Source organism: Oncorhynchus tshawytscha, linkage group LG03 (assembly GCF_018296145.1).
Source record: "Oncorhynchus tshawytscha isolate Ot180627B linkage group LG03, Otsh_v2.0, whole genome shotgun sequence".
NCBI lineage: Eukaryota > Metazoa > Chordata > Actinopteri > Salmoniformes > Salmonidae > Oncorhynchus > Oncorhynchus tshawytscha.
The window spans coordinates 46605336-46626893 of NC_056431.1; the positions used below are offsets into that span (position 1 = coordinate 46605336).

The 21558-nt window shown below is 41.2% G+C and overlaps 1 protein-coding gene across 3 annotated transcripts in view; it reads right to left on the reverse strand.

Annotated features, from left to right (window-relative positions):
• LOC112237355 (contactin-associated protein-like 5) overlaps nt 1-21558 on the reverse strand; it is a 112141-nt gene that overhangs the window by 76018 nt on the left and 14565 nt on the right. For all 3 annotated transcript variants that reach the window (XM_024405957.2, XM_024405951.2, XM_042318116.1), the window contains exons 2-3: nt 9770-9880; nt 6413-6606 (exon numbers count right to left, since the gene is read on the reverse strand). In XM_024405957.2, coding sequence (XP_024261725.1) covers nt 6413-6606; nt 9770-9880 — 305 coding nt within the window. The remainder of the gene's footprint in view (nt 1-6412; nt 6607-9769; nt 9881-21558) is intronic.

Sequence of the window (21558 nt, forward strand, 5' to 3'; positions counted from 1 at the left end):
TGCATTAAGTGTCTTTCATCGTTCATGCAGCGTCACTACAGTAACCTTAAGCGCACCCTGAGAGGTGGAAAAGTAAAATGCAAATTTAATGAAGATACTCATCATATGTATCCTCTTAATCACATCATCGACTCTACTGTGTAAGCCATGACTGAACATCCATCCATTCTCAAAGGAAATATTGAGGGCAACACAAATGGACAAACTCTCTTTGTTCTCCATCCATTGTACAGATGGTAGTTCTCAACTGTACAATACATGTTTTGTTACATATTTTGTTAACAAGTCCCAGTACATATCAACACCTTCCAAGCACGTGTCATAGTGTCTTTAGACACATAGGCCTACACCCACGCGCACACAGTATACAAAATATCATGGTCACTAGATACGGACTAAGGACACCCATACAGTGAAATCATAATCATGCAGATTCTGTCCTGCATTTTGCGTTGTTGTACTGTGGCTTCTGTGCACACTGTTTTACTTAATGAAAACACTTTGATACCACAATATGAATAACAACATGGCAAAAGCTATTTACAATTCAATTTGCATGAAGTCATTAGTATTCTGTTTGAATTAGAATGGCCTGGAAACATATACTATACACTGCATGGTGCAATTTCATCATTGTTTTCCTTTTTCTGTTTTCCAAGTGTCAGCTTTCATAATATTGGATTTTTTCCCCCCCTTTCATTAGGATTTATATAGCAGGATATGTTTATTAATATTATTATTTTTTCAAGGCAAATGTTTTCCCCCCTAATGACTATAATATACAAATGCCATTTCATTTCTTGATATTAAAATCTCTCCTATATGTCCAGGATATCTTAGCATTTCATAATCATCTCATCAATAGCATACAAGAAAATGCCTTACCTAGAACGTAGACAATAATTCAATAGAATGTATCTATCAGCGTTATCTAGCGTTGTTTGGGTCAATGACACTCTTCATTAAATCCTTAAATCAACAGTATAGGCATGCAATACTGATCAGTAATTCTCTCTTTGTAACATTTCTGTCTCTTGAAAATTAAGTAATGGAATCAGCACTGAAATGACTTATAATGATTCAATCATACTGTCAAGCCCAAAGGTTTGTGTTGAACTGAGTAAGACCCAGAGGCAGTATCTGCATGTCTCCCTGTTGGCTGCAAAAATCATGGTTAAACTCTATTCAGTTAGAGAAAGTGAGTTGAGTGAGTAGTGAGTGAGTACCCATACTTACAGGCCCTCGAGGGTAATACAAATCGTCATGAGTGTCATCTCTTTCTTTCAAATTAGTCATATACAGCAGACCTAAGACACATTTTTTGTTTGATGTTTGGACTGAAATGGATGAGTGCATGGTGTGTGTGACCTTGGAAACACATGTACAACAAGTGATTCAGCAGGGACAGTGACTTTAAGCTTTGCAGCTTGTTTTACAAAAGTCCCAGCAGTCATCTTGCGTCATATCAGGAACATCAGTCTCCCGCAAGAGTGATCTATTTTAAAGCACAATGGAAACTAAAACCTGTCCCAGAACAACCCTTGTTATTCCAGATCTGAAAAAATGGCGACAACACATCCGCCCAATTACCGTGCAGATGTGAACCAGAGTCTTTGGCTAGAACCCCGAGGGAACAGAATACCTCCCATTGGACCACAGGGCTTTAGGTTTGTCACTGTCCACATAAACAGCTACTAACCCCACAGTGACTTCATTATTTCTATTCCTGTATCGACTCTTGAACCAACGGCCTCCCTCCCATTCATTAGGACTCTTTACTCTTCCTCTACTGTGATGAGGTCCCTAATGTCATGCACGTCAGCTGAATGCACACTAGCTCTAGGGTAAAATATTCACTCCCCTGCTATACGAAAATTTAGGATAATAAAATTCTAAAGACAATATATTGTAACAACATAGGCAAATGGCATGTCTCCTCGTGTCATGTAGACATTTGAAAGGATATGAAAGCTCTCTGAGGATAGTTTCTACTATTTTGAGGCATTGTTCACTCGATGCAAAACAAACATACAAACAGTACATTAAACAAAGGAAGATGTATTGAGTTGTAGAAAAGAATGCCCCAGTGTTTCTTTTAGCTACAGTACAAGCTTTTTAACGTATCTTCCTTCCCCTTGCAGAAAGATGCTTTATATGGTCCCTTGTGCCGGACTTAGCTATGTGTCAAACACAAAGAGCACCTGAGTGCCATGGTTACCGGGCTTACAGGGGAGGCAAAGGCAGCCAAGTTCTCCCAAGGGGTTACGCCAAGCGCTTTCTTCATTCCACTGTCTCTGATGCTCTGCTACACTTGCACATAGGCAAACATCAGAGACAATCTATTATTTACTCTGTTCAATGAGGAAGAAAACACAGAATAGCACCTGGGACAGAAACTTTGAGAAAAGATGAGTTCATTATTCATCACAGTACGTCTACATGTTGCATCGCTTCTGTCTGAGGCATCAGAAACTGAAGATAAAATGTAACAAAAACATACTTGTAAATACTGATATATGATTAGCCATTCTCTGATATGGAATAAATATGAGTTAATAATCACAGATTCTGTGATCGGATGAGATGTTGGTATACTTTGTTTAAGTAAGTCAATATTTATTTATTTGAAAGGATGCTGTCTCCCATATTGATATCTACGGAATCAAGCTCTTGCTGTCCTCAGAACCGCCATTGAAACAATATTGACTCACAACAACAATGGAGACAGAAAACACATTGATGCATTAACCAAACATGCGCTACTGCTACTCAAGAAAAGCATATTTCTTAGGATCTAAGGAAAAACCGATGAAGCTCCTTAAAAGATACCCCGTGAAAGCAATTACAATTTCCTCACCACGTAATTTGAAAATTAGAAAACTAGTCAAATTCAGGGAAGTAACTAGCCTGGTTGACTCACGTGGTACACAGCAAGGGAGAGATGTGACACACTAGTCTGGACAGGAGTCCGTTGTAAATGGAGTATTCGTGCAGAAATGTGCTGTTGTTTGATTGGTTCTTTCTCAAAATTTCCTGGGGGTTGAGGCCTCAGGTTGTTTGGATTTGAAAATCAAACAGTTGTATTGTAAAGGGGCGGAGCTCGAGGGCTGTGTGTGGTTGTACATGCGGGTGTTTGAGTCAGAAAGACACAGAGGTAAAAAAATCCCAGACCCCATTATCGATTGCATTGTGCCTACAGCATCACGCAGCCTTCCCAGACTCTGAAATCAGAAAGACTTTGAGTTTGTTGTTAGCTAAACTAGAAAGCTACTACATTGCAGAGACTATGGACCACAATGATTGCTAATTCTGCTGCTGAAAAATATTCTGCATGTGTGAAATAGGACCAACTAATTCCTGTTTGAGGACAAATAATAGGCCAGTATGTGACTTTATGGGTCTAGTTAAAGTACCAGATAGGGAACAATATCATTATGTATAGTTTTCTAAAATGTATGTGTACGTTGTCATTCAAATGTAATCCAAGCTAACCGTTAACCTCTGTTTCTTGGAAGTTAACTTTCACTCATCATCAACATCACCAATCTTTGTTTAATATTAAGCTATGTGTTAAACAAGTGAGATATCCACCCATGGAGATAAATGTGTCTTCTTCTCGCCAATTACTCAGCATCAGTTTGGAGCTTCCGATCCCCTCGACAATCCCAACGAACCTTCCATCAATTAGACCCGGAGAAGATCTACACTGACCACCAGACCATGCTCTTGCACCCAATCTTCACATGGTAATAGACTCCATATTGATTGGCCTGTGGGCTGCTTAAGCCTCCCTGTAATGGAAGACTTGAGAGCTGGATATTGGAAATGAACCGAAAGTATGGAGAGCACATGATCTGATGTATCTGGTCATGTGGTCAATCAGGGGTTATGAGAGCCTGGGAGCAGCACTCAGCACTAATGGGAGGTCTGTTAATCTGTTTATCGGTCACACTTTGAATGTTTAATGAAGCCTCCATAAGCCCTTTATAATGCCTACATAACTGCATGACAAATCATGTATGCAAATGTCCTTATGTGACCCCTTTCTCAAGGTTCAAAACATACATGAGACATAAAATGTAAGATGGCTTCAAGATGCATAGGTTTAAACAAAGCACAACCTGTTTATATCGAAGGCTCCGTTTCTCCACATTTGTATGCAGAAAGTCCAATGTTGTAGCTGCTCTGGTCTTTCACAGACTTTGATCTTGGAAACCGGGTGAAAATTACCAGCAGCACGTCAATGAATACCATTTTCGAAAAAAGGTGCCCCTGTCAATTTAAAAAAAAAAAAAATGTTTCTGAAAAGTGCTGTGCTCCTACATCAAAAGAATCACTGAAACCCTTCATGGAAAATGAAGAGTGGGTTGAACCTGGGAAACCTTTTCAGCACAATGGTTTGAATGAGTGACATCCGCTGCTTCTTTATCAAGGGCAAAGTCTCTCGGAGAAGAGAAGCACAAACCTAATGAGATTTGCTGGTGGAATAAAGGTTCAATGAAAAATACATGTTCATTCTTATGGTTATCAGCACCTTTTAGAACATTATGGTGTGCAACATAATTCATGTTGTGTTAACCCTTTCATACATGCCCTGTAGGCAGAATTAGCTTATGACCTCTGCTATAAGATGATCATTTAGAGACAAAGTTCATAATTTATCATCTCAAATGTCAAATACATAACCATCAAATAATTACGATGTAACTTGCGTAGCAGAATTGTAGTTCATTTTGTGAGAAATATTTCATTTTCAACTGCTATGTAATGGTTAACCAAAAATAACCATCATTACCTTGGTCTATTTTTTTTATTTGTTAATCTGTCAGAAAAATATGATGCCTTCTCAAAGTTATAGCTTTTCATTTTATTAACAAGGCTGTTGACATTATTTTGGCAATTTCCATTCCTTTCTTTGAATGGCAATACTTTCATGACAGACAAAGTACATGCATTTATGTCAAGCAAAGTACCACTGAGTATAGACTATGCCCTTGAAAACTATTATTGAGATGACAACCTATGAGGCATGAAAGTGTCTAAAATGCATGTCTTTGGGGAAGACATGCGATGACAGTAATAACTGTGTAGCAAGCACTCAGGAAGCCCCTGCACTCAGCACTTTCCACTACGAGGAATCAAGGTTCACCTGCCGTTAAGTGACAAAGGCTAGGAGATGAAGAGAGATGAGGGTGTGGAGAGATATGTGTCAATGTCAGCTCTATAAGAGCCCTAAGCTGGCTTGTCAGCACAAGCACAGTTATGGCCACTACTCTGAATCCAATGGATCCTACACCTCTCACACCAACAACAATACTACAAGGTTTATGACTGCTTGGTTTCGAGTGACACCAACTAATAGAGAGGTCACTGAAATTGCCGTGGCACCATCTGCAACGCCTCTATGATATAGGAGTGTCGTTGGTCTATAGCCGGACCTACCCTATATGACTGCTACATGAGCAGCAGCTGAGCTCAGTCATACTGTACCAGAAGAAGAAAAGGTGTTCTTTCATCCATGTGTTTCTGAGCATGTGAGTGATGAAAAGTTCACACCTCCAGGTCGAGATGCATTTTGAAGAGGCCCAAAAAAAATGGACATGATAAGTCAATCAATCTTTTCTCCTGTAATGTGACTTTGCATTGGCGCATGTTTACTCTACTCTCTGCTCACACACTGAACGAGAGGGGGAAAAATAGAGCCACGTGCAATATTTATAAATCATCAGTTGACATGGATAACAATTCTTATTCCACACTCTGGAAGGGTGTGATAGAGGAACCTGTGTGCATGTTTGTCCATGGGGTGTAGTTGCCTGATGAGTATGTGCATCTGCAAAAGCCCTCCTTTGTTAGGATTTCAAATCCAAGTTGGGATTTCAAACCACAGGAACAAAAAACAGTCAAGACTCAAAAAATCTTGATCAACCGTTACTCTGTCCCTCATGGCAACGCTAAAATGAAGTAAAGACTTGAAAGAGTGGATTAAAACTCCCTTGTATCTGGCAGAGTGAAGATAGAGAGAGCTCAGACACTGAGTCATATGTTTCTTATCCAAGTCTTATTTAGCAGTGTCACTCTTCCATAGACTTTTTGTCATTCTTTCATACTTTTAGTCTGACTCAAATCCACTTCAGCAAACCCAAACATTGCAGTCAGCATGTACTGCTTCTGAGTTGACAGGTAGGAGGCAAACTAGTTAGCTATGTATCTTCCCAAGGAAGTCTGACGTTACTGTCAGATACAGCTTTATTTGACGCCTTCTTCCGGGTGTTGTCATGGGGAATGAGAACGACAGTTACAGATCTGAAGCGCTCACATATTATTGAACACGGCCTGCAAAAATGTTTAAAGGATTCAAATGGAGAACAGAGCCTTTCCTGGTACAGAAATCATTAGCGAGCAGACTCACCCCAACCCCATCCTCCTGTCGGTATTGCTTCCAGGCTAGGCCGGTGTCACTGAAGAGCAGCAGGTAGCCGCTGACCCAGTCTGAGCTGCTGTAGCGCCCCTGTGTGGCGACGGCCGTCACCTCCATCCTGTCCCTGAGGTCCAGCTGCAGCCACGGCTGTCTGTCTGTCACCTGGGGAGACCAGCCTCCCGCTCCTGAGACCAGAGAAAGAAAAAACATTTCAGGACAGGAAGGTGCAAAGAGTGACCTAGCATGGCTAGGTGTGACACAGCATGAGTAGATAGACAGACAGACACGCACACAACCCCAAACAGATAGGTAGTCCAGACAGCTATCTCCAGTGAGAAAGATTATTTTCCTTAAAGCTCCAGCCAGAGAGCATATAGAGTGTGTGGGAGAGAGTGGGATTGTGTTTGGTCACTGGTCACTGTTGCAGTTATTATGTCTGTAGGGCTGTGAGTCAGACAGAAATAATAGAGAATTTTTCAGATTTGGCATTTGGGTTAACTCATACAGACTCACTGGCTGTACTCTACTATATGTGTTCATGAGCACGATTGTCTAAACCCTGTCTAAAAGCAGTTTAATGTGGCATTATTGGAGGTGATTCAGACAGTTTTGGCAGTGCCTTTGCACTCTTAGACTAGTCAGTCCTTTGAGCCGGATCGGAAACAATTTGAACCAAGGGTTTTTCTTTCTCATCTTTGTAGTACTGAACCATTAATGGCTTCAATCATGTAGTTGTGCCTTAGAAAAAATAAAATAAAAACAAAAGCAACTAACTTTGATTCTGGTCTGGTATTCAGCATTCTATAACACATAGCCGTTACTCTAAAATATGGACACGGTCTTGATATCCCTAAGCCTGTGGACCTAGTCTCCCAGAGAAACTAACAGAGAAACAGACATGCTAGCAGAGATGTATTAATAGCCTATCCTCCGACTGCATTGAGATTCTGATACAGTAGTATGTTTTTCCGTCCTGGCATGCTGTCAATTAACTTCTGGGCCACATCCTAACTGGTGGCAGCCCATACTTGTATAATCAATGCTTAGAGTTTGTCAGAATATGTGGGTTTTTGTTTGTCCACTCGCCTCTTGAGGATTGACCACAAGTTCTCAATGGGATTAATGTCTGAGGAGTTTCCTGGCCATGGACCCAAAATGTCAATGTTTTGTTCCCCGAGCCACTTAGTTATCCCTTTTGCCTTATCGCAAGGTGCTCCATCATGCTGGAAAAGGCATTGCTCGTCACCAAACTGTTCCTGGAAGGTTGGGAGAAGTTGCTCTCGGAGGATGTGTTGGTACCATTCTTTATTCATGGCTGTGTTCTTATGAAAAATTGTGAGTGAGCCCACTACCTTGGCTGAGAAGCAACACCACACATGAATGGTCTCAGGATGCTTTAGTGTTGGCATGACACAGGACTGATGGTAGCGCTCATCTTGTCTTCTCTGGACAAGCTTTTTCCAGATGCCCCAAACAATCGGAAAGGGGATTCATCAGAGAAAATGAATTTATCCCAGTCCTCAGCAGTCGAATCCCTATACCTTTTGCAGAATATCAGTCTGTCCCTGATGTTTTTCCTGGAGAGAAGTGGCTTCTTTGCTGCCCTTCTTGACACCAGGCCATCCTCCTTGATGACGGCTTGTGTTTCCTTGCAGGTAACCATGGCTGACAGAGGAAGAACAATGATTCCAAGCACCACCCTCCTTTTGAAGCTTCCAGTCTGTTATTCGAACTCAATCAGCATGACAGAGTGATCTCCAGCCTTGCCCTCGTCAACAACGAGAGAATCACTGACATGATGTCAGCTGGTCCTTTTGTGGCAGGGCTGAAATGCAGTGGAAATGTTTTTGGGGGATTCAGTTCATTTGCATGGCAAAGAAGGACTTTGCAATTAATTGCAATTCATCTGATCACTCCTTATAACATTCTGAGGTATATACAAATTGCCATCATACAAAATGAGGCAACAGACTGTGAAAATGTAAATTTGTGTCATTCTCAAAACTTTTGACCAGGACTGTACAGTATGAGAAGCTTGTCAAAGTGTGAGGTGAGTAGTATATTTTGTCATTGTGTGTGTGTGTGTGTGCTGTGTGTGTGTGTGTGTGTGTGTGTGTGTGTGTGTGTGTGTGTGTGTGTGTGTGTGTGTGTGTGTGTGTGTGTGTGTGTGTGAGAGAGAGTGAGTGAGTGAGAGAGAAAGAGAGAGAAAGAGACATTGCACGCACACACACACACACAGTGCGTCTGCGTGTGCGTGTGTGTGTGTTAAACTACTTAAACATTGGGAGCATTAATAGCTGTATGTTGCAGTGACTTTTGTGTTGTTTATAGTGAAAATGCTATTAAAACATTCTGATGTAGCCTAAAAAATCTGACAATCAAAGCAAAGTATACATGTTACTCAATGAACTGCTTTTTTTCTATAGGGACAAATTTGAGCAAATTCAACAACAAAAAATGAACTAATGCCATTAACTTGATTCATTTATGTTAATCGTTTGAGTAGTCCTAATTGTAATGTATGTTATGTTCCTTAAAGATGTGTTTAAGCCCCACAGCTACTCAGCTATCAAGAAGAAGAAACAGGTCAGCTCAGGCAGAGATTCATTACTCAGCTGCTGTGGGCTGGGACACAACACCATGGGAGCAGATGAGCTCTGAATATCAAACCAGAGTCTCAGTCACAGAGGAAGCATCGTTTACGGAGCCCCCCAGAGAGAAGGATCATTCAGGTTCTTACAGACTCACAAAGGGAGGTTGGCTGTGGCTAAAAATAACCTGGGGTACAGTCAGTGTTTGATGGACAGGGTGTGAAAAATATATGTGTATATACAGTATGTTTCCCTGGAAGGCCTCTGTTTGTTATATATATATATATAAGTACTGTATGTTAAAGGCCAAACAGCATTTTTTAAGTCAGGCAACTCCAACAACTCTGTTGTTACCACATTGACAACTTTCCAGACTGAGGAGTATGGAGTGTCTGGGACAATTAGGTTGGCCTTTGGAGTTCATCAATACTTTGACAAGTTCTCATTTACGTGAGTGAAAGCCATTGATGTATAGTGATCAAATGCAGATGGCGGACTCTAAAGGAAACAGCTGGCAATTAACTGCTCACAACCATATAATTAAATGACAAGCAATTGTTGTTTACAATCCATCGATCAAATCAATTACAGCTATACACAGATCATTTGTGTTTATTATGCTACACGTGGAAATGAAATGTTACAGCAACATGCTCTGCACAGGATGTTCATGGGAAGTTGACTCTGCGTCAAGAGGTTATCACTGATGGATAGGTACTTATACACAGCGTTGAGCGTGGCCTTAATCTTTACTCACCATCTCTTCTGTTGAGCTTGGAGAAGTGTGGAACGTTGCTGGTGGAGGACTGCGAGGAACTCTGAAATGAGGCCTGGGGCAGATTTGATACCAAAGGACCATCACAGTTATCTAAAGAGATAAAAACCAGAGCAATCAGGTTAGCGTGATAATACAGTAAGTAGCCTTGATACACCTCTGAGAACTGTGGCAAATATGCTTTCAACATACATTTTGTAACATTGAATGATCCTGTTTCCTGTGATCTCCTTGAGCATGTCTTATACTGTCTCTAGTGAATGATTGATGACATTCAAGTGAGGTTCACTGCCCCCAATGTATGACAAATGACAGTGTATTGTATATGCAGACAAATGTGACAACCAACTCATTAAGTTCTGATTGCATTAGACACAAAAGATGGGAAAGACAAACGGTTCTGATAAGGGTTATGCCTAGTGCTTCATTTCAAAGTCATGCACAGGCTGATGAAATATGAGTTCTGGTAACCTTTTCTCTTCGTTTAACCAAGCTCTGCTGTTCTATGTTGACTGGGAGATGTAACTAATTACATGCGTCATAATCAGTCAAATATTTGCCATGTGATGGAGCACTACAGTGGAAGTTAATTTACCCACGAGACAAGAATCATGGGAAATAACAGTATTCTCATTAGAAATGATCAGTCAGTCATATGTGTCATGTATCATTGATTCGTATTGGATAATACATGGTTTCCAACATGTTGAAGCTAGCTCCCTTCACCTAGGACTGTGCACCATTTTGTTCAGGTTTGTCTTTAGAGGATTTGGATGCTTTGAGGTTTGGTTATGCAGAAAGTAACAGAGCCCCTTCAAATGACCGACAACGTACCGCCTAGAAAGTGTTTGACGCGATCTGTCCTGGTTCAAAGGGGATACAAGTCTCTTTAATCTCTCATTGTAGGGACAGAGTCATTTTCAGTTCAGAGGAAATCAACAAGCAATCGCCTCCTTGTTCACATAAAAGACCACAAGCGCTTTTTCTTATTTTGTCTGCTTGCTGCTTGCCCTTCCTCCAGCAATTGACACATTAATTTATCTGTTTAGAATAATATCAAGAAAACCCAAGAGACAATCCATTATTGTTCTTGTTTTCAATTGTGGCTTCTATTGAAGCATCTGCGCTGAATTTGATTGTGTCGCTGCAGGGCTTTTATCTCGCATACCAAGCAAATATCACTTCGTTCTCTCTTCTCACATTCTTCTTTTCCCTCCATTCTTATCTCTATTGCTCAGACTTTCTCTCTTTCCTTGAGGCCAATTAGTATTCCGAGGTTTCATTACATCACTGATTCAGTAGTACCTCATTGACCTGCTGAGACCTGCTGCTTTCTATTGCACCTTATTGGCCTTCACCATGGGTACGCCGAGAGCGGTTTGTTTACAGACGAGTGAATGCCAGCATGCGATTCAGCTCCACAGAGAAGTGTGGTATACAGTACATCTATAATACATCATCTCCTTTTCATAGTACTGTATTCTCTCTGGCTCTCTTTTCTTGTTTCCACTCCCTCTTCTATTTCCTAGTTGTTTTCCCTTTCTTACTCCTCTTCTCTCCTCTCTGCACACTTGCCTGCCCCCAGCTCTACTGTCTATCTCTCTTTCTCATTAGAGCATATTTCCTTTCATCTCCTCTCCTCTGTGATTGCTGGGGACAGCTTTTTTCCTCGTCATCTTGATGAGACTTTGCCCTCAGACTGCAGTCTGGGACCTGTCACTGACCCCCTCCCTCCCTCCCTCCCTCCCCCTCCCTCCCTCCCTCCCTCCCTCCCTCCCTCCCTCCCTCCCTCCCTCCCTCCCTCCCTCCCTCCCTCCCCCGCTGTCAGTCAAGCCCTCTCTACCATATCCCATGCCATGAGGCATCTGCAGGTGAGCTGAGCAGGCTCCAACATCAACGAAGACAGTGACAGGCTTTTTTGGGGGGCTCACCCTGGCCTTACCCCCATATGCATGATTACTGATTTATTTGACATGTAATAGCATGGGACGGGGAGTACTTTGAGCAAAACCCAATGTTCGTCCCAGGTGAACATTCATGGGATCGGCTATAGCTGTACTAGCAGTATGGTTAAACACAGAGGAAGAGCCCCTAACCATGTCTGATACACTCCATAGAGGCCAACAGTTTAAGCTGCCAAGCAGTAGCTAAGCTGATTATTCAGCTAATTAACCTTTTCACAGGTCTGCTCAATGAGCCCCACATCAAAAATGATGGCTCCAGATTTTATTAATTGATTTCCAACATCATCATGAGAGAGAAAGAGAGGCAAGGGTGACAGCAGGAAGAAACACATGATGGAAGAGCATGGAGAAAGGGTGCAGAGGGGCCCGGGAGTGTGTGGAGGCCCTCTTGTTATCTCTCAGTGTGCTGCATTTCCACTAAACATCAGAGCTAAGATACTTCAGAGACTGATAGGGTTTTAAGCCCCAAAGTAGGCTTGACATTCAGTTATAAAACAATAAGAAGAAATGCTGGAAGATGAGGTTGTGGAGTTCTAAGCTGTGAGGCTGTAGTGGCCAGAGAATTATATGATACCCAATGGTAATCTCTCAATGAGGGCTCTAAGTACCAATGAGGGCTCTAAGTACCTAAAGAAATGGAGAGCAAGGAGGCTCAAATCTGCTCAGAGACATACAGGGTGTACAGTAGAATCACTGGGATATATCCCCAAGCCTCACCCTCCACGATTTGGAGAGAAACATTCAGAACTTCACACCGACCACACATATTTTGTGGTGTTACTTTCTGTGCTAAAATACAAAAAAAAAAAAGATGTGAGAATGAGGTAGGTGTCCCTCGCCTTCTCTGTCTTTCTTTCTCTCTTTCCAATTCTCTTTGTTGAAAGACCTCAAGCAGTTTGCCTACCATGTCCTCACACACACTCTTTTTAAAAAGGGTTCCAAAAGGTTTCTTCGGCTGTCCCCATAGGAATTTTTTCTTGAGCATATGGTTAAGGGGCCGGAACATAATAAAATGATTTATTTGTAGACTGCAAATTGACCACAAGAAGCCTAAACGGATATAATATTTGACTAAAACATAATCATTTCAAACCTTGGTTATAGTTGGGAGCATTGATAAGCATAGGGTGCCGTCTTTCGGATGGGACGTTAAAACGTCCTAACTCTCTGTGGTCATTCAAAATCCCACTTATTGTAAGAGTAGGGATGTTCACCCCGGTGTCATGGCTAAATTCCCAACCTGGCCACATTCCATCATGGCCACCTAATCATCCTCCTCATTCCTAATTGGCATATATCACTGCTCATCTCATCAACTGACAGCTGATGTGTGGTGAGAGTTCTTGCACAAAAATGATTGCTGTGCATCACTGAGGTGGGTGCTACACATTGATGGTGGATGAGGTGAGTTTCCTCCTACTATGTAAAACACTTTGAGCACCCCAGTTGGTAGAAAAATGTTATATGATTCCAATCAATTATTATTAATTACTATTATTTGTATACAATCACATATGTCTCTCTATTATGCGTGGGAATATTTGGGAACAGATTTCCAAAATGAAAATCACTTGGAGCTGATTTCCTGGTCTTTTTACAGTCTTTTATTTCCAACAATGAAAATTGTTGGAGAACAAAAATATATTTGTTTTATTATTAGTTTTTTCCCAGAAAACTCAGAAAACCACCAGCGGGCCAAATTCGGCACACGGGCCGCCAGTTGGAGAACCCTGCCATAGGAGAACCCCTTTTTGGTTCCAGATCAAATCCTTTTTGGTTCTATGTAGAACCCTCTGTGGAAAGGGTTCTACATGGAACCCAAAAGGGTTCTACCTGGAACAAAAAAGGGTTCTTCAAAGGGTTCTCCTATTGGGATAGCCGATGAACCCTTTTAGGTTCCAGATAGTGCCTTTTTTCTAAGAGTGCACCGTCCTTGGTGGCGGTCACATCTGCAATAAGTCTTAAGGTTGGCGTCAACAGTATTGGACTACACAGTCTTTGAAAGTAAGGAGGGCCTTGAGTGCAATTCAATAAACTCCTCTTATCGATCTGCATATTGCACTGTTGTAATATCTTGTTTATATAAGCACTTTCTCTCTCTCTCTCTCACGCTCTCTCTCGTGCACTGTGATAATAAAAGTGAGTAATTGTTTCCACTTCCGAGATGTCAGGTTTAGTCATGCAAAGTAATTAAAACAGGACCACCTGCTTTGTGTTTGGCATATGCCAAACTGCATTACATTGATCAGCATTTTAATTTATGCATTACCTCCCATACATTGTCAAAAACAAGTTTTAAACTAAATCAATTCTCACAATATTGTACCTAACATGCAAATGTCTATTCCATTTAAATGAACAATCTAAACAACTCTTGAAACTGGTATATTATACTGTTGGGTCCCGGGCAACAGTTGCTCGTCCATCGTGTTGTTGCACGGTATGCCAAAACGTAGATACTTTTTCTATACAAAAAAACATTTGGCACTAAACTTTTTGTTATGTTCGGTACTTCTGTCAAATGTGTCTCACGTGACTGAGAGGATCAAGTCTGTCTATCTGCGCAGCCCCTTTACAGTGCGAAGAGCAAAGTGCATAGTCCACTTACTCATTAATTGCTAGAGCTGTCGGGGCTGCATTGGTTGATCCCCACTCATGATGCACAAAGGTTAACACACTTGAATACTGCAACATGGCATGCAAAAATGTTGAAACTGTTCATTACTGTTCACAAAACAGTAATAAACAGACAATACTGGTAGCTTCCAGCTTTACTTGTAGGCTACATTTCCTTGCTAGCTTACACCTGAAGCAACATCAATTCAATACCCTAGTACATGTTTGTAATAATATGTAAACCATAACGCAAAATATGCTGATTTCAAAGCTAATTGTCACCAAAAACGTTACTAATTCACTTCGTCTCCGTTGCCACCAAAAACTAATTTACTTCTTTGTCTCCTCCTGAATGACATTCCTTTCTTAAAGAGACAACGCACGCTTTTATAAAAGAAAAGACTGCTTCTTCTTCTACAATGTTGTTGATTAGTACAATAAAATAATACAGTTCCACAAGCTTCCCATAATAAGTTGGGTGAAATTTGGCCGTGGCTTCTCCCTTGCTGAGCGGCCTTTCAGGTTATGTCGATATACGACTCGTTTTTCTGTGGATATAGATACTTTTGTACCTGTTTCCTCCAGCATCTTCACAAGGTATTTTGCTGTTGTTCTGGGATTGATTTGCACTTCACACCAAAGTACGATCATCTCTAGGACACAGAACGCATCTCCTTCCTGAGCGTTATGACAGCTGCGTGGTCACATGATGTTTATACTTGCATACTATTGTTTGTACAAATGAACGTGGCACCTTCAGGCATTTGGAAATTGCTCCCAAGGATGAACCAGACTTGTGGAGGTCTACATTTTTTTTCTGAGGTCTTGGCTGATCTCTTTTGATTTTCCCATGATGTCAAGCAAAGAGGCACTGAGTATGAAGGTAAGCCTTGAAATACATCCACAGGTACACCTCCAATTAACTCAAATGATGTCAATTAGCCTATCAGAAGCTTCTAAAGCCTTGACATCTTTTCTGGAATCTCCCAAGCTGTTTGAAGGTACAGTCAACTTAGTGTATGTAAACTTCTGACCCAATAGAATTGTGATACAGTGACTTATTGTCATGCCCTGACCTTAGAGAGCTTTTTATGCCTCTATTTTGGTTTGGTCAGGGTGTGATTTGGGTGGGCATTCTATGTTAATTTTTCTATGTTTTGTATTTCTTTGTTTTGGCCGGGTATGGTTCTCAATCAGGGACAGCTGTCTATCGTTGTCTCTGATTGGGAACCATACTTAGGTAGCTTTTTCCCACCTGTGTTTTGTGGGTAGTTGTTTACTGTTTAGTGTTCTGCACCTGACAGGACTGTTTAGTTCTCACTTTGTTATTTGTTTTCTAGTGTTCAGTTTTCAATAAAATCATGAACACTTACCACGCTGCGCTTTGGTCCGATCCTTCTTCACCAGACGGCCGTTTCACTTATAAGTGAAATCATCTGTCTGTAAACAATTGTTGGAAAAATGACTTGTGTCTTGCACAAAATAGATGTCTTAACTGACTTGCCAAAATGATGGTTTGTTAACAAGAAATGTGTGGAGTGGTTGAAAAACTAGTTTTAATGACTATAACCTAAGTGTATGTAAACTTCCGACATTAACTGTATGTTTTGCTAGCAGTTGCCAATAAAACAAGTCCTAAATGGAAGGGGTTGTTTGTCATCTGCAGCCCCATGAAATCAGCTAAAACCAACTCAACAACACAATGCATGCACGCACTATTGAATAATATGCATTCACCTGTATTGTGAATAGACCTAGGCTACATCTTCAGTTACCCAGATTAACAATAGAGATTTACCTTTCAACTAAAAGTTTACCATTATGTTGTTTTGTAGTCCCATTTAAAGTTAGATTGTTAAAAACAAAGTCAAATTGATTGTATGATTGTCTTATTGAGTTCTTCATGCATACAAAAAAAAAGATGCCCAGCGATTGAACAGAGCAGTAGCTGAGTTTATGACTGGAGCAAGTGCCATTCTGTAACTTTGGCTTAAACGCCTAATTTTCTGTTGTTGTGGTATTTTTTTTGAATCGAGTATTGTGATGGTATCATGTATCGTGATACTAACCCTGGTAGTGGTATCGAAGTCAAAATTTGGGAATCGTGACAACACTAGTCTATCGTCACTTGTGTGGGATCCATTAGAAATGCCTGGGCTGCAGAAGAGGATATACAACCATATTCTCAACCATGACATTCAATGCTGTGCAGTCCACAAATATGACTGCAGCCATGTCTATCCAATGTAATATTGTACAGTACTTCAGGGGAGCATAAACACACATCCTGTAGATGGGTTAGCTGACAACGTCACAAAAGTGATATAGGCACTTCCATGGAGCAGAGGTCACCGTGTTGTTGTGATTGCTAGCAAGAATGACAAGAAACTGCCATGTGGGGAATCGTAAGTGGCTCGTTTCATCTTGTACTTGATACCATGTCTTATTTTGAGGTGTTTTGACTGATTTCATGTCAATGTCCCAAATATGCCAAAAATTCGCAATCTAGCTAAGCAACAACTGTAATGTTGTATTTGAGAGACAACAAGTGCTCATTGTGCAGATGCAGTCACATTTTACAATAAACATTGGAGTTGAAAGATAGCTCACATGTTGTCAACAATCTAAGCCAACCCTGTCAGTTTTGCCCCCACAGTTGTGCACGGGTCAGTTTTGTTGCTAAACAACCAACCTGTCTATACAACATAATATTGCTCTAGAAACCCAATTTTAACAGAGGTCAAGGTCATTTCCATGGCAACAGCCTTTAGGGCATAAATGTCCCAAATATCTGTTGTGCACCTCTCCTCTACACCTTGACAGGTCATGTATAGGATATTTGAGGATTGGATTGGCATGTGAATATTGTAGTCATCAAAAACATTCCACAACTTGGAATATAACTGTTAGTTATAAAACACCATCCATGTCAGTGTGTGAGACTGCCTGTGGTCCCTAAAGACTTGGGGCAAGCTGCACAGCATGGCTTTGCAGGTTCTGAAACACTGTGGATCATCAGCTATCTTTAAAAATGAAGCCTAACCTGGTACTGGCAACCAGGCACTTCTCTGTCAAGGTCTCAGACCCTTGTGAACAAAGGTTGTGGGGAGGGAGAAAACAAACAGGGATTCAGTGATCCATTGCTTTTTCAGAAGAAACAACTAAACTGCTTCAGAATTCTTATAGTATTCTTTAGAATCTTTCTTCTGAGTTGTGTGATACTCCATACCTCGGTAACTTTCAGTTCTCTGTCTTAGCATATTACTATTGTATCATAGATGAAAGGCAGATGTAGCTAGTGACGTTAACTACTGCAGGGTTTGACGTTTCTTGACCTTTCTGGGGAATTTGCATGTAATTGCAAACACATTTCCACTAAGCTTTCAGCAGCTCACAGCGGCAGCTACCTCTGCATCTACGACTCTCACAGGAGCCAATGGCCTTGAGAGGGAAAAAATAAAATGATAGAAGGAATAGAATATCAATATTTACTCAAGGGAATTCTTAGTTAACCCAGCCCACTGCTGAGGCAGGACATGAAACCCATTTTCATTTTAATATAGTCAAATGTTTCCTTTCACACATTAGTTTCTATAGCAAAGCTCCACAAAATATCCTCAGATGGTTACATTTGCAACAATTACTTTTCTGATAAATAACATCTCCTGGACCCTTAGGTGGTTTTGATATCATTGCCAAAAAGCATTGTTATATATTCCTGTCTGCACAGATTTAAGACAAAGGAAAACAAATGCTGCTGCTACCACACAGTCCAACCAAGGTGCATGACTTGGAGATACAAAGAGATTTTAAATAATAAATCAATAATCTTTTGCTGAACTTCCACTGTCCTTCAGGAGTAGCTGAATATCTCCAGCATGTATTTCAAGAAAAAAACAGAAATATGCGACTGAATACAAATTTTCTAGTACACGGCAACCAGGTAAAGTTACAGTAGTTTGTAGATTCATGGATAACAACATCTAACCTTTTAAATCAATGAGTGGTTATATGAAATCAAACTATTTTCTACACCCATTAAATCCTGAGATTGATTTTCTCCGCTGGTTCTACAAATCACCCACCGGCTTTGATTAGCCTATTACCTGCTTTCTGAGGCCTGAAAATCATCTAGAGATTAACACCTGAAGCAGGGCCTGATTAAAAGTGCTCATTAAAACTGAAATAAAACTCCTATTATCATGGCCAATTAGATAACGACAATATCGGCCAAAGATAAACCTGATAACATGACATTCATTGTACCATTCAGTCAGATTGTGGCGTGCACGTTAACTGAATCATAAATCCAAATTGAGTTGAGTTATAGACGGAACCGGCGAGATCCTGCACGAACACTTGTAGTGTTCCCCTAATCCATCAGTGTGAGATTAGATCACTTCCACCAGGCAGAAGCACATTAAGAGTCCAGTGATCTGAACGTGTCGGGCACATCTCCACTGATCCAGCCCTGCCTGCCAGGCCCCAATAAGAGCAGTGAGTGGGGTGGAGCTCTTTCACTTAGCTAGTTACTGCACCACAACTCTCCTTTGTTGTTTCCACTGAGCAGTGTGGCTTCTGGAGCATCACTGTGTGGCTGCTAAAGAGGATCCCAGGACATAAAAATAACTGGCAAAAGCTTGATTACAATGATCACTGTACACTCTCCATCAGTGACTCATTAATCGATTTCTCTCTTGTTTTGGATGCTGTCTCCATGTTGGAGCTCTCCTCCTGGAAACACCTGCATTGGCTAGTGACCACTCATCTAGTAGACAACAATGCCATGTTAAAAAACAGACAGCATTAAGTCTGTTTGCATGCTTTGGCCCACTGGATCTCATCTGACCTGATTTGGCGGCACTCAGATCACTCGCCAGCAGATGCCTCTGATGCTGAGTGGATCAAGCCATTTTTTAAGACCCAGATACAGCCGGGCAGTGAGATATCTGCCAATGTACATTACGCACATCACTACAACAAGTGCCAACGTGCTCTGAAGGGATTTTGATGTTGACGCTCTCCTCTTTATTCTGTGGTATGCTGCAGGCTACCGTGCACGTTGGCTGTTTGCTTTCTCTCCCTGCCTATCGCACTCTCTGCCCCTCCATCTCCCTCTGCTCCTCTCTGAGCTGAGATGCATGCCATAGCTCTGCAGGGTTTACATCTTCACATCAACATCATGTAAGAGGATCAAGGTTTAGTGATTTAGGATCAGGAGTACATCATATTTTACTTTAAATAGATAAGTACTTGTTTTTTCTCACCGGTCAAGTTCCAAGTAAACACGGCACATATAGTTCATCTACAGTATAGGCGCATGTTCTGTCAGATTACCTCATTTACATCTTTGGCAACACTACCTTTATTATTAAACAACTGAAATAGGTACAGTTTCTATTGCACTTCCACAACAATAACAAAAAAACAGCTGTTTATAACATGTTGTTAGAATAATTACATTTTGACTACACAGGTATTATAGTAACTTAACAAGTCACTTGTGCAGTGTCAACAATACAATCCCCGTCATCACTACAGCGCAACATGTGTCCAAGCACACGGTTAAACTCTCTATCCCGCCCCTGTGGCTTAAGTCGTTAGGCAGGACGAGAAGAGAGCCCCAACTGCAGCAGTGACTCAGCTCAAACGGTCGGTGGTCGCATAATTACATTTCCCTGCAGTCAGCACATTGAGGCTGATGGAGGAAGGCTGGAGCATTGTACTGTAATAGAAGGTTTTAGGCAGCAGCGTTGGACTGGGCAGGACTGGGATGTGCTATTCTCGTCTGCCTGTTAGACCTGAACAAAAGGGCTGGTATTAATTCAAATCCAAAATGACCACCCCTTCTCTGGATAAAGGCTAATGAAGGGATTCGCCTGTTGGATTTTAGTCAGAAAGAGATGTGTTGAGTTGACACAATACTAAAAGCAAACAGATGAAATGGGTTGATACCTGAAGGGGAATTTGATGGATTATTTAGGAATTATCAACTTCAGATGTAAACTGTCTACTTCTCCACCTGAGATGTGAGCTTACAGAAGTTGCATACTCAAATCAAGTGATTCTTCTGTCTGAATCCATGACAAGTTCTGACGCAGTCAAACAAATCCCTGAAGACATAATCCCAAATCCAGTCTGTTTGCGTGGAGAGGACTGTCTGAAGTATAGTATACATATTCCTGAGGGCACGACATGGTTTCATATGAACTCACCAGTAATGAACCAAACACAGACTGAAGGGCATAGAGGCTGCTGGTAGTTTGTGAGCTGAATACTAAATATATATACAGTCAGCAACAACTACAGTACGTGAATCATTGAGATACACAAGCATAACATTACAAACACCTTCCTTATATTGAGTTGTAGCCCCATTTGCCCTCAGAACTGCTTCAATTCGTCGAAGCATGGACTCTACAAGGTGTCAAAAGCGTTCCACAGGGATGCTGGCCCATGCTTCCCACAGTTCTGTCAAGTTGGCTGGATGTCCTTTGGGTGGTAGACCGTTCTTGATATACACGGAAAACTGTTGAGTGTGAAAAACCCAACAGCGCTGCAGTTCTTGACACACTCAAACCGGTCTGCCTGGCACATACTACCATACCCAATTTAAAGGCACTTAAATCCTTTGTCTTGCCCATTCACCCTCTGAATGGTGCTGATGACATGGGTGTCAATTAAGGCAGCCCCCCGCACCTCTCTGATTTATAGGGGTTGGATTAAATGCAGAAGGCACATTTCGGTTGAATGCATTCAGTTGTGCAACTGACTAGGTATCCCCATTTCCCTTTCTCACATACACAATCCACGTCTCAATTGTCTCAAGGCTTAAACATCCTGTCTCCTCCCCTTCATCTACACTGACTGAAGTGGATTTAAGAAGTGACATCAACAAGGGATCATAACTTTCACCTGGATTCACCTGGTGAGTCTATGTCATGGAATGAGTTTCTAATGTTTTGTGCACAGTGTATCTTCTGCAGTTGAATCCTGAATCCCCTCCCTAACAATATGTATTTATAACCATGTTACATAAGATTGCTAACATGGAGAGAAACTAGGTGTGTTTTTATCACTAGAGCTCTCAAAATCATGTTCCAGCCCCAGCATATTGGTTCCATTGGGATATTTCAGGTGGTATAAAATGTACATACTGGGACATTAGAAAAGGGACACAGTCTCATATAT